The sequence below is a fragment of the Lynx rufus genome, unplaced genomic scaffold (genome assembly GCF_022079265.1).
Source record: "Lynx rufus isolate CCGP_SWC_20201006 ecotype Redwood Valley unplaced genomic scaffold, mLynRuf1.p SCAF_2, whole genome shotgun sequence".
Taxonomy (NCBI): Eukaryota; Metazoa; Chordata; class Mammalia; order Carnivora; family Felidae; genus Lynx; species Lynx rufus.
The window spans coordinates 39,277,414-39,292,250 of NW_025814834.1; the positions used below are offsets into that span (position 1 = coordinate 39,277,414).

Genomic DNA, 14,837 nt, shown 5'->3' on the forward strand with positions numbered 1-14,837 from the left:
CTTCAGTTTTGCAAGAATTTTTAGCAGGACTACTTGCTTTTTGTTTCTGCTGCTTAAAAATGTGAGGTTTTGCCTAGGGTTGTAAAAGGAGGATTTTGAAGAAAAAGGATGTCAAAAAAAGATCCTATGATTAGATAATCTGGGAATATTGTACTATATCAACAAATAAAATCATGCAGGTGAAAAAAATTTAAGTTATATGAAGCAGCACATAAATTTAAAGTATTTTAATTTATAAAATTCATCTTTTTGCACTTTTTTGTTGTTGCTTATATTGATACCCCCATGCAAGTATTGAAAAGATACAACTACACAGAACAAGTGCGACTCAGCAAGGCAGCTGACTTTCCCCAAATGAAAACAAAACAAATTACTAACTTTTGAATGCAAATAGGGACAATAGTGTCCTAGAATAAATGATTGTAATTATAGATAACACAGCTCACAGAAGTATGTATAGGGTGGTACGTTGTGTGATGGACAGACAAATATATGACTCAAAGTCTTTATTAATAAAAATGTTAGGCTTTAGGAAATAATTTTTGTGAAGCAAAGTTATTATTCAAGCATAAATCCTAGTTTGGCCTCTACTAATTTGAAATATATGATAATCACAAGATATAGAGAATTGATTTTGCACTTAAAAAGTTGGCAGGGAAGGAGATGATGGGAAGTTAATTACATAGGAAATTAGGTTTTTGATAGTCTAATAGGGATATTTAATCTACTTGAAAATGTAAAGCCCTTCCAGAATGCATAATTTACTCATAATGTTGTTGTAAATATATATGATTCTCTTTACTCTGAAAAGAAAAACTTAAATCAGTATAATAAAATAACACAAACTAATTCTTAACAGAGTAATCAAACTACATTTTTTAAAGATTCCAGTGTCTAAAATTTTACTTCTTCGTAATTGTTTTTCCTGAGATTGATTTAATGATTATAAAAACATTCCTCCATAGCTACTGGTTATTCCAAGAATATTATTTGTGCTTTTGAACCTTCTGAGTATATATATAATTTGCTCAACATTAGATATGTTTAAATGTCCAATCACAGGATAATTAATACTATACTAAATTTCTATCAACTTGATATTATTCTTTAAAATTAAAGCAGTTTTATTATTATAATTATATATAATATATATTATAATTTTACATATATATACTAAATATATATAATTATTGTAAAATAATTTTCATGTTTTTAAATTTGTCAGTATTGAATTTGAATTTTATCTTTGCTTTCAGCTCCAGAAATCCTGAACTATGATCCTATTACTACAGCAACAGATATGTGGTAAGATTTTGTTAGTTACCTAAATGCTTTCATTAAAAGTTTGGTAGAATATATATTCTGGGTTTCTTTGATTCCAAAGAAATGTAAATAATAAGGCTTTCTATAAAAGATTTTTTTGAAGTATCATTACTGTGCCACAAGAAGGCATTTACCTGTACATTCTTTTTAAGTAATACTTTGGCTCTGAGCCAAAAGTATAGAAATAAATAGGAAGATCCCTTTCCTGAAGGAAGACTCGGTCTAATAAAAAACGAAAATAGTTGCAGTACTGTGTGATATGTTCTGTAATAAGGTAAAATACTTAATGAGCATGGAGGAAACAGTAGACAAGCACCAGATGGGAGATACCTAATCTAGGTCTAGATGAACTGGAAAGGTATTTGGTATGGAGAAAATGAAGTCAGGTTTATACAAAAGTTTAGTTTTAGGAGATTATATTTCTAGGGCATTGTGAGTTTCTGTGGCAAGCAAAATCATATTTTGAATATCAGATGTCATAAGGAGTAGAACGGAAATTGATACTAGAACTTTAGCTGGGAACATGGTGGGGGTCTGACTCCATAGTCCAAGTGGAAGAGTTTAGACTTGTTCCCTGTGTTCCATGGAACTGTAATGGGCTTGCCAAGGAAAAAAGGTCCTACGGCTAAATAAGTGGGAAACATGCACTGTATGTGTTGTCTTTTTCTGCCTCCTGAGCATCAGACTTCTCATGAATGTGTTTAAGGCTTTGAAAAGACTTGCAATGAAAAAAAATCCACCTATCCAATTTTGTACTTTGCTAAACTTGCAGACTCTGTTTGCACAGAACTTCTGTTTATGTCGCACAGATCATTAATATGTCTTTGAGTACCATTTAGGAAATGCTCCCCTTTGAGCAGCTTTGTGTACTCAATAAGAGTGTCTGAATGAAGGGCAGACTGTAGATATCATGCTATATATTTGATACATTATATTTATAATTATGTAACATGTATATTCCCCTTATATTCTTTTTCTGTGAGGCAGACTTTGAGATAACACAGTTATGTTAGTTTTAATAATATAGGAAATTTGAAAAGCAATTTAAAGTCTATAGTTTACAAGTTCTGAGGACAGGAATCTGCCAAGTATCAATTTTACTTTATATAAATGTTTTCAGATTAACATATGTTTTAAATTCCCCTCTTCTCCCTTCTTTGTTTTTCAGGAATATTGGCATAATAGCATATATGTTGTTAACTCATACATCTCCATTTGTGGGAGAAGATAATCAAGAAACATACCTCAATATTTCTCAAGTTAATGTAGATTATTCAGAAGAAACATTTTCATCGGTTTCACAGCTGGCCACAGACTTTATCCAGAGGCTTTTAGTAAAAAATCCAGAGTAAGTTATAACGTTAATGTGTTACAATTACAAAATGAATCCTATGTCTGTTAAGAAAGATATATTCTAAAACAGTATAAAATTATTAGAAGTATGCTCTCAAGTTTCAGATAAAATGGGAAGAGAGGTGGTATAAGAGATCATTAAATACCAAATCTATAACTTCAAACATGGTAAATACAAAACATACAGCAGGAAATTTTGGAGTGAAGAGAAGATTTGGGTTATTTCTCTCGCATCCTGCTACTAAACCCTGAAATTCCCCAAAAGAAATAGAAGGTTTACAATACACGTGGCTGGCCGCGATAGACTTTGTTGTGACTAATCTGTAGTCAAGTAATTATAGTTATATGGGAAGTGTAAATTACTGATTGTCAAATGTTTAAGAATCAAATGCTCTTTGACCACCTGCAAAAGAAGGGGATTTGAAACCATGGTTTAGGACTCTTACTTCACTCATTGGCAACTTCAGAGCAGGAAAAGAAAAAGTTGACCTCCCATTTCTTTACCCAGAGCAGCCCCATTTACTTTAAAATGCCTTGGGCTCGGATCCTGGTTTTGTTGCTGTCAGGTCTTTTATCTCTGACCTTTACTTAATCTCCTGGAGGATTCAGTTTCTTATCAGTTTAAGGAAAAAGAACTCATGGGTTTGCTAATTATTTTATTGGCTTAATGCAAATCCACACAAATTTTCACTGGCCGTGTTTTGGACATAAATGGTTATTTAATAGTAGTATAGTAGTAAAATTACTTTTTGCTTCTGGTTATTTTCTTAAATAGTTTTTTCCTTAGGTTCTAAAATTTTAAAATGAGCCATTAAGTTTTTAAAATCAAAAAACGAACATAAAAATTTCTATAGTGAGTAAATTAACTTCTTTATAATCAGAAAAAAATGAACATAAAATGATCATAAAAGATGAAGATAAAGACTAAGAAAACATGTTGTAATGGAAATGGTGATTGTGTTAAGGTTGTAGGTCTGACTATAGATAGGTATTTTCCTAACTTTTGAAAAATTGTGATATTTGACCATATTATTTTCAAAAGAGAAAGCAAAATGTAAAAACTCAAAATACTGGATAAACATCGTTCAAGAGCAGCCTGTATTTTTGAGATTTAACAATATTGCTTTTAAGAACACAGAATAATAGATTATAAATTACATGTTTTCCTTCATAGTTTCATGTCTTTATCTCTTTAACCCAAGGAATTTTATAATTTTACTAAATTTTACTTGCGAGGTTTAACATATGTCCTCAAGCTTTTTGTCTAGTCTTACCTGTAAGCTCCATGATGAATTGAATTTTCAGCACATGTCAATATTAAAGAAACTCTAGGTACTACAATTTTGGTATTGTTATTCCCTCTATACTATGAATATGTGTTATTTTCATAATAAATTAAAAAAATAAGTCTATAGTGTATCAAACTGCAGATGTTTCCAACTTGATTTTTAGTTCACCATTTTCACTTGATGCTTTCTTTTCAAAGGAAAAGACCCACAGCAGAAATCTGCCTGTCTCATTCTTGGCTACAGCAGTGGGACTTTGGAAACTTATTTCACCCTGAAGAATCTTCCACTTCCTCTCAAAGTCAGGATCATTCATTAAGGTCCTCTGAAGACAAAACTTCTAAATCCTCTTGTAATGGAACCTGTAGTGATCGAGAAGACAAAGAGAATATTCCAGAGGATAGCAGCATGGTTTCCAAAAGATTTCGCTTTGATAACTCATTGCCCAATCCCCATGAACTTGTTTCAGATTTGCTGTGTTAGCACTTTTCTCTTTGACTTACTGGACTGAATTTGGAATTTGAAATCTACTCCAATGTGAGATTGTGGTTTGTAGCTTCATTTATGGCATGTTTATTTTGTAAATGCACTTTTGCATAGAAGTGTTTTAATGCCAAATTATTAGTAACAAGCATAATTTCGTTTCCTGTTCTGAGATACTAACTCTTCAGAGAAGAAGATATTTAAATATATGACCAAAATAAAGCTATGCATGTGACTTTACATGTTAATTGAAGAATTCAAGTTCAAATGGATTTATCAAAATATTTTACAGGTGAGGAAAACATTGATTCGGGTTTATATTATGGTTGATATAAAACTGAACAAAACGAAGACATTTGAATTCAATAGGTTCTATGAGGTAAGTTCTATATACATGCCTCTACTGACAAAATTTTATTAGGATAACAATGTCAAATTTAAGCAAGAATATTTACTATTTTTATAGATGTGGGATATTTTATATTTGAAAATATTTCAATCACAAATATTTTGAAACTGCCTAAGATTTCCAGGATATATGATCTGCTACATGAGACAAGTCCTTTAACCAGAGCAAAGAGGGAAATTAGAAACCCAATTAGGGATATTCTATACAAGTTGGAGGGGAAAAAAAAAAAAAGCAGCATGGTATCATTTTTTTTTTTTGACTCAAATGTCTTGCCCTCTCTCATCATACTTCAGATTTAATAAGGACTGAAAGATGGAGACTTAGATTGTACACAAGTGTAGAGGATTTTCATCTTCCAGAATTTCTGAAGTAGAAGATACTTAAGTAAGACTGCATGTGCTCTATTTTGGGTGGCCAAACATATTTATTAATTGAGCGTAGAAGAAAATGCTGACTTATTTCAGCAACTTACAGAATTTTAGATGTTTTCTAAGTCTTAGGATATAAGCCAGTCATTCAGAGTTCTAAAAGTATACATAAAAAAATACCACAGTACCAGTAAGACTGTTAACACAGTGCCAGAGTCCACAACAGCAAGGTGGATGTGATCATAAAACCTGATGACATTATGCTCTTCTAAAGTTCTTAGGTAAAATTCCAGTGAGTGATGAGGCCCAGCAGAGGGCCATCTGCAGGGTGGCCTTATAATGGTCTTTTGTTGGAACCAATGCAAGAGTCTAAGGACAGAAGGGTGGCTGGTGACTGTTTAGTGATAATAAAGGGAAGTTTACTCCTTTTATGGTTATCTTTGATGATTTTGCACCTGGTTACTATCAAAAATTCTGTTATATTATCATGTTAGGATAATTACCTCATGATCATGTTACTATATCAAATTAAATTATATTTTGACAAAAAAAAAATCTTGAGTTTTCCCCCCTTGAATTACATATTACTGTAAAGTCTTTAACTTTCTGAAATTTGATAAGACTCCAAATAACTTAAAACTGTTTTTAATAGCCATCAGTTCACTTTATTTGACTAAATGGTGAATTCCTTTTAAATCTTTAGCATGCCTTAAAGAAAAAGTTATTTCTACTTGTGTGTGTATATGTGTATATGTATAGGTGTATGTATTTATGTATAGATAGATAAAATATATAGTCTTTAGACAACTTTCTCTTAGAGATTCTTTGCTGTACTATATTGTGTTCAACTCAGGTGCCAAAGGAGCTCTCTTCTTATGGACTTGTAAATATACATTTAAATTCTTTAAGAAATAGTTTGTTGGTTCAATAAACTAGCCATTGCAGAAGCTAAATTGGGCTCTTGTATATCTAAAACTGATGAGTTTTTTCTAAATTGTAGATTGTCTAGTTATTTGCCTTCCATATTAAGCTAATGCAGGTAAAATTTAGCAAGCCATTGGTGAAAGAGGATTTTTACAAAAGATCATATTTTATTTTTAAATTTCTAGAGGAATTATGCCATAGTAAAAATTAAAAATAAAAAAATGTTTGAATTTTAAATTATAAGCTGATTCTTAAAAAATATTTTATGCCAGCTTTCTTTTAATATGAAGAATCTTAAAATAGTTCATCTGTTGCCCCTTAGTTACTAGAATACACAGAGTTGTAAATTTCCATACCTTTTTTCCTAGCAATTTTTATTATAAAAACGCAACAAGGAGTTGCACAAACAGCATACAAATTCAGTTTTTTTCATAAAGGTTAATTTAAATATTTTCACTGTTTGAAATGTGAAAATAAATTAAACCAGTATTTAGGGAGAACTTGTTGACAAATGACTCAATTCTTATTCTTTTTCTCCCAAGGTTGAAAACAAATATCAAAAGTAGATGATGTATCTCATTAAAGCAGGAATCTTAGCCCCTCTGAGGTGACCAGATGTCAGTAATGCTTAAACACATCTGAAAATTAATGTTAAATTGTGGTGTGTTTATAAAGTTTAATAACTTTGCTTTTTGGACAGATAGGATTAAAAAATAAAGTACAGATGACAGTTACAATTGTCATTTTAATTTTTTCCCCACGGTCAAGTTAACTCTGAGCAGTAAATTTATAGGGGCACCTTAAAGAAGTAAGCAGTATGTGTTCTACAGTCTGTAATGAGATTAGGCGCCTGTCCCAGAAGGTACATCAAAACATTGCTTCCCTTAAAGAAAGTCTTGTTATAAAAAGTCAGCTGATTAATGATATAGTTCATTTTTATTCTGGCACAAGTTTTTTCTTTCATTTGGGATGGGTTGCTAATAGCTCATGGACCAGACTTTGAATAGCTTTGCTCTAAACAACATTTATAAATTGGTATCTTATAACTGTTTACATTTCTTCTGTTTATTTTTGAATTTAGATTTTTATATCTGTCTTGGAAACTTGTCTTTATTTGTTGTTGTGTAAACAATTGTTCTTTAATTTCAAATTGTATTAAAATTAAGTTATCTGACTTCCAATTTGGAGAATTATTATCAATTTAGAATTTTATAAGACTTTAAAGAAGTTTAAATTCTAATTGTAAATTTCACACAAATTACAACTGCCCATCTTAACTTTCATTAAATAACTGTGTTGCTTAAGCATACTGACTGACATTATTATAAATACTTCAGAAAAAAAGTATGTGTGTATATGTATATATATATATATATATATATATATATATACATATATATCTGTATATATATATATATATATACATCAACTTGATCCTTTTGGTTAAAATTAAAAAGTGCTTTTTTACATTTGTGACTGTCTTTTGCTTTAAAGTATTTCTGAGTTTGTTAAGCAAACTTCCTTGCCTGGAGGTCCGAGCCTTGACACATGTCATTTTTGAACTCCTTTCCAGTACATATGTGTTTATTAGATCCTGTCTGTTAAAAAGCCACGTAAATTTGAAAACAAGTCTATTCTCTGGTAATAACTAGATACTTTCAGAAAATATTAGTAAGTGGCAGTGTACTACATGTTGCATAAGGATGAATAAGGGATTTTTATTTACCCAGAAATGAGTGAACTGTTTCTGTTGTGTCTTTGTTTTTAGTTTAAATAAATTGACTTTTTAAAAAAGATGAATAAGGGATTCTTTAAGAAATGTATAATCTGATTATGTACTAAGGTACAATCACATCACTTACTGTAGTTCTATTCCAGTGAATACTAACACATTGATAGAGGAAATACAGGGTTAGGTTCCTACAAGCTTCTGTTTATAACATTTTTGCCAACTAATCAGTGCATAACCTTGTTTTATGTAGGTTTTTATTTAGAAGGATCTTATTTAATATATATTGTTGATTCATTAACATTGACTTCACACCAGCAGCACTATAACTCATACCTGAATGAAGCTCATCTAATAACACATAAGGCACATTGCAGCCCTGTGCTTATAGGAACATAACTACAGAGCACTTCAAAATTATGATTTGGGACATTTTAAATACCAACAAAAAGCCCCAAAACGCAGAAGGCATGACACTAAATAGACTAGAAAATGGACATTTGTCTTACAGTTTGAGAGTTGAAATAAGAGTATCACTTTGCTCACCCTGAGATGGAAACGCGTGTCAGGCATCTCAAATTTTTTACCACTATGATCATGTCTCCAAATGATTGTGAAAGTACTGTGCATGTTAATTTGGAGTTACAAATACATTTTAGCAAGGTATGTGTGTAAGTATGTATGTTTAGCAAGTATGTAAGTTCAGAAATATGGAGTTCATGAATAAAGAGGGTCAACTCTACATTGCTAAAATCATCACATAAAAAGTATGAAGTGTGATAAGAGAGAAATGTTGTGCAGAACTTAACTGAGTCTGAGGAAGGAAAAATTAATGTGTTGGAACTTTTTAAATTGTGAGCACTTTCTTTTCAAGTTCCATGCTTTCTTTTTCTGACACAATGGCATTCCCAAACTTTTCTCTTTAGCTCCTTTTTCCTCCTGGACACTGAAGTTATACATATTATCTTTATTTGGGTGTAAGAATACTCAAATGTAAAATAGCTCTAAGTAAAATCATGATCATATACTCCCTTTCTGTATCACCTCCTCACCCAAACTTCTTGGCTTCCTGTTACCTCCCTTGGTTAACACAGCACTGTTTACTCACACATCACAACTGGATATCTCTAGGTGTCATTCTAAAAATTTTGTTTCCTTACTGCACCTCTTCTAAGAGTCATTAATTCCTATCAATAAAGTCTTTTTATATATCTTATACTTATTTTCTCTTGATTCTCACTGGTGTTCTTTCATCTAGATCTAGATTGCGTAGGTCATCTAGAAAGAGGTCAGCAAACTTTTTCTAAAAAGGGCCAATTATTAAATACTGTAGGTTTGGGTCGCCTGGGTGGCTCAGTCAGTTGAGCATCCAACTTCGGTTCAGGTCATGATCTCACAGTTCGTGAGTTCAAGCCCTGTGTTGGGCTTTGTGCTGACAGCTCAGAGCCTGGAGCTTGCTTCCAATCCTGTGTCTTCCATTTCTGTGTCTGTCTCTGCCCCTCCCCTGCTCACCCCCTGTCTCTCTGTCTCCCAAAAATAAATGTTAAAAAAAAAATACTGTAGGCTTTGCAGGCTGGTGTCTTGTCACAACTAGTCAATTTTGCTCTTAGAGCATGCAAACAGCCATGAACAATATACAAGCAAATAGCTGTGGCAGTAAAACTTTATTTGTAAAAACAGATGATGGGCAACATTTAGTTTGTTGACCCCAATCTAGATTATCATACTAATTCTCTTAGCTCTAGAATGATTAAAATGAGAGTAGAGCCAGAAAGACACAGGGAAGTGAGCCTTGTTGGCACTCACTTTGTCTAGCAGATACCCAAGAGGAAGAAGACTGAGTAGTCATTGGATGTAATGAATTTTCTAGAAAGGTAAGTTTGCAACTAGCTGAGAAAATAGAAAGTAGAGACCACGGGTATTTTTGGTCTTCCAAGAAATCTAGGGGGAAGGGAGGAGAACAATAGCTTGAAACGTACTTTTAAAAATGTTTTAAGATGGGGAAGACTTGCATAAGAGTGCAAGGTGATTGATGATACAAAATGACAGAGAAAGTGATGAGATCATAAGCACAAATGCAAGGGTCAACTTTGACTAGAATAAAAACTGTCTCCCAACAAAAAAATGAAGAAAAAGAAAATGGGTGACAATAGAGGTGTGAAAGGACAGGATAATCTATTTCTCCTAAGAAGACTGCAGCTAGTGGTCTGCTGAGAGTAAAGGAAATAGAGGTGGGTGTGGTAGGAAGAATAAAAATTTGGCAAAAGGTGAGGACAGAGTTGGTCAACAGTATTGGTCAAATGAATGCAGCTATCAGGAGAGACAGACATTAAATACCAAACATCTTATTTTGTTACTAAGTAGTTAATTGTGTAGTGTGTGGCAAAACAATTTTTATAATACTAATTTGTCATTTCTGCCTATATTCCTTTTATATCAGGAGACTGTGCTTCTTTATGTCAGGGACATATATAGTAGCACTCAAAAATAAACCCCAAAACTCTGTTCCAGGGTATTATTTAAGTATTTGTATTTAAGTATTTGTTATTTGCAAATACTAAAGCGTGTTGAGAAGAATAGAGTTTGAAGAGTGGAAAAGGCTCAGAAGGTGACAAGGAGAAAGATCTATAGGTCTTAGAGCAATAAGAAACTTGCCTATTTCCCCATGCACACTGAATATTATGGGACCTTGTAGAGAATGGTCCAACAGCAGCAATGTGGCCTGTAGGGCTAAGGTAGAACTAAAAATGCTGTGTGGGTTAAACATTGTCGCTGGAATGAGCATGGCAGAGAAGGGGAAGATAGCATTGAGCCTGAGAGGAGGTTCTCATGTGGATCACATTAGAGCATATTCTCTTACTTTGGACAACATCTTTATGAGGGGAATGCTTCTACTGGAAAAACATCAGTAGGCTTCATATCATTGGTTCTGACAGTATCCCTTGGTGGAAGCTGAGGGCATGCAACTACAATGCAAGTCTCTAAAAGTAACCCTACCATTGATGAAGGAATGAGATTGGCTAACCCACCAGCCAGAGCCAGTGTCTTTCTCGATTGCCTTCCTCCCTTAGAATGCATTCAGCTCACTTGGAGCAGGGATAAACTGGAAGTCTGCTGGGTGGTTTCTGAAATGCTTTTGAGTTCTGGATGAAAGCAAGAAATGCTGACAGTCCCAAGCTCTCTGCCATCTTGGATGAGAACTGTTTCCACCATTTTTTAATTATGAACAAAGGGACAAGGGAATCCTGGCATTATTGTTCCCCTGAAGTCACTGAAGTAAGAGCAGCAGTCATTTCCTTCTCAATTTTTCAGTTTGTGATTTTTATAAATGTCCTATTTGGTTAAGCCACTCTATTTTGGGTTTTCTGTTATTTGTGGCTGAAAGCATTTTTTTAAGTTTATTTATTTTGAGAGAGAGAGAATGAGTGAGTGAGTGCACACATGAGTAGGGGAGAGGAAGAGAGAGAATCCCAAATCTGATGAGGCTCAATCCCATGAACAATGATATCATGACCTGAGCCTAAATCAAAAGTCAGATGCCCAACAAACTGAGCCACCTACGCGCCCTACAACTGAAAGCATTTTAATTGGCACAATCATCAATATTTTCCAAACTTGAATTCCTCATAATGTCATTAGGTGTCAGGCAAAGGAAGAAAGCATATATACCCAACTGGGTTTTAGAAACACCAGTTCAACAGTGCTAAACATGCATTCTTACTGCAGGATTCCTTGGAGGCTTTAATTTACTCCGGGAACCTATGTGTAGTGTGTGCTATAATTACTTTGATCATGTTAACATCTCTCTGGATGGTATCCATGGACATGTACTTGGAAAGCACTGTACCAGATGCTATATCGATACAGTCCAAGAATGTCTAAATATCCGGCTTATCCAGGAATAGAATTCAAGTTACTTTGTAAGAATCAGCTCACAAGAGCTGGAGAAGAGTCTGAGAAGGACAGACTTATTTTTTTATCTAAATGAGACTCATTTTATCTAAATGAGACCATTTGCATTTCCACACCTAAATGCAAAAGCCTTGTATTAGGTACAGGATAGGATGTACATTGATATGTAGAAATATATAAGAAGAAATTCATTATAGGAAATGGCTCACCTGATTATGGAGGCAGAGAAGTTCTATGATCTGCTGTCTGTAAGCTGGAGAGCCAGGAAAGCTGGTGATACAAATCCTAGCCCAAATTTGAAGGCCAACAAACCAGAAGGGTCAATGTTGAGGGCCAGAGAAGATGGATATCCCAGCTCAAGCAAAGAGAGAAAATGTTCCCTTTCTGTGCCCTTTTTTTTTTTTTTTTTCTATTCAAGCCCTCAACTAATTGAATGATGCCCACCTGCTTTGGGAAGAGTGGGTAAAGGGTGTCCTTTACTCGCTCTACCAATTCAAATGCTAATCTCTTCCAGAAACACCCTGACAGACACACTCAGAAATAATGTTTTACCAGCTATCTGGGCTTCCCTTAGCCCTGTCAAGTTGACGCAGAAAATCAAGCATCCTGGGCCTTTCTGTATCTTCTGGATTCTTCCTTATTTATCAAAGCTTTCCTGTAAGAATAGAGATGTTCTAACACTTTCCCGTATACTTTCCTCACTATGCACACACACAATTTTCTATCTTCTTTTTATAATAGTAAAAGTTTTACTTATAGGAAACAAATAGATCTTCCATTTTATTGAAATTGACTAAGTCCTTTTCTTTAAAATATATTACTATGAAAACTGTTAAAGAATCTCGCTAATAGGCAGGGTGGGTGCAAGTGTGGGTAGAATTAAATGAATAATCTTTCACATTTAGGTCCTATGCTAACCCTATAGTGTGGTCAACTTTCAGAATAAGCAAAAAAGGCATTATTTTATAATTAGTAGGAAAGATTCCACCTTCTGTGGCTCACCACTGGAATTTAAATTTAGTGACTGTAATACCCCTTTGAAAAGCCAAAAGAAAGATATATGCTAATTATACCAATATTGCTAGCCAGATTGTAAAATGCAGCTGGGTCACCAAATACAGACACGATTGTAAATGTGCACTCTAGTTATACTGAATAGTAAACAAATGAATGCAAGATGTATGTGGAGAAAATTATGACGTAGCATGATTAAACAAAGCATAACAGATTCTCCATGTCATATAAGGCATATCAGAGCCCTTCCTTTCCTTGTAACTCAGTCATAATGAATAAATCTATGAGGCTTCATGATCTTTCCTGATTATAATTGAATTAACTGTCTAGATAGTCATGTGAAGTCAAATTTTATGATGAAACATTGTGATTTGTTTCTTCCTTTGAAAGAAGTTGTTAGCCCAATTTATTAAGAACGTGATTGGTTTTTTAATTGGGATTTGTACAAAAAGGCTTCTGAAATAAATGAATATTTAAGTAATCACAGACTAAAGACCATTGAAAACCAGCTATAAAGGGAGAAAAAAAGCTGAACCATTTATTTAAAGGCCTTTTTGGCCATTTTAACCTGTGTGAACATCAATTACTTCTTTATTTTACAAAACAGCAGTAATCAGTTGTTTGCTTCTTTGATTAGTTCTGGTCTGAATTCATTTAATACTAATGATTAAGCATGGGATACTGCAAATGAACCTGTCTCTTTTCTTCCCAGAAATAGAATAATTACAATGGCCAATGCCTGGGGCCTTTTATATTACTAAATTTGTAAGAGATTTAATTACTTTGGCTTTGCTCCAGTGTCCCAAACAACGCACACAAATAGTCCCACAACATTGTGTCTAAGTATCAATTTTGGAAGGTCTTTACAGCATGTGTTTATAAAATGGGTGCTTGTGGGTCTGTGTAAAAAATACCACCTGCCGGTATGCCTGTATCCAGAGATATATGGGACATAAAGTAAATGAGGAAGAATAAAGTCTGCTAAGGGTCCGCTATGAGTCAGGAATTATATTTGGCTCCTTTATTCATGCTGTCTCATTTAATCTTCGCAACAACCCTGAATATCCCCACATTGTAGGTAAAGAACTGAGACTCCAAGAGGTTAAGCAGTTTTCAAAGTTAGCTAAGTACCGTACTTGGGGATTTGAGCTCAAGTCCATCTGGCTTCAAATGCTGCCTGTATCCTCTCTATCACAGCGTATTTGAATTAAATTTTCCAGGATTAAATGAAAAAAAAAAAAAAGCTAGGAGAAAGTGATTGGAATCTATCACTTAAAAATTGTAAGGATCTAAATTTTAATTTATATACTGTTTGATTAAAAATTTTAAGTGGACCATAAAGTCAAAGTTAGGATAGAATAACCTAAATTGCAATACTGAAAGCATTACAGAATGTAGTATTTGCTAAATAGAAAAGAGAGACATAAATAATTCACTAGTGTTTCCTAGTTAGCCATTGGTACTGTACAAATAGGTACTGTAAGATGGCCTGTATCGACACACAATTTACTACATGTGGAGCAGATATTGGTATGAGTCTTACGTATTTCTTTATCTCTAATATCTGAGAAACCTTCTTTGAAAAGATAGCCTTCAAATGAAGGTCTTCTCCAGGCAGAATTGGCTCTGAGGCAGGAAATGCCCGGCCCATTCGAGGAACTGGAAGATCTCCAGACAGGTGACGTAAGAGACTGGAGAGGTGGGCAGGGGCTATGTTAGCCAGTTGGTCTTTTACTTTAAGGTCACAGGGTACCATTGAAAAGCTTTAAGTGAGAGTTGCACATAATTCTATTTTGGGTTTTAGAAGGATTGTTGCTTGGATATTGTGTGGAGGGTGTATTGAAAGGGGGTCAATCTGAAGGCCCACTTAGGAGGATTATTTCATTTGTCCTGGCAAGAGATGGTGATGGCTTAGGAAGCCAAGAGAAATGGACAGATTCAAGTGAAACTTGAGAGGACTGATAGAGTTCCCTCATTACTTGGATGTGTAAAATGAGGAAGCTTATAAAGGATGGTTCTCAAATTGTTCTTTTGAG

At 33.8% G+C, this 14,837-nt stretch overlaps 1 protein-coding gene across 3 annotated transcripts in view; it reads left to right on the plus strand.

Annotated features, from left to right (window-relative positions):
- Positions 1–7,450, plus strand: part of STK17B (serine/threonine kinase 17b) — a 31,604-nt gene extending 24,154 nt beyond the window's left edge. For all 3 annotated transcript variants that reach the window (XM_047085737.1, XM_047085736.1, XM_047085738.1), the window contains exons 6-8: positions 1,257–1,305; positions 2,492–2,671; positions 4,163–7,450. In XM_047085737.1, coding sequence (XP_046941693.1) covers positions 1,257–1,305; positions 2,492–2,671; positions 4,163–4,445 — 512 coding nt within the window. In that variant the 3' untranslated portion in view covers positions 4,446–7,450. The remainder of the gene's footprint in view (positions 1–1,256; positions 1,306–2,491; positions 2,672–4,162) is intronic.
- The last annotated feature ends 7,387 nt before the right edge of the window (positions 7,451–14,837 follow it).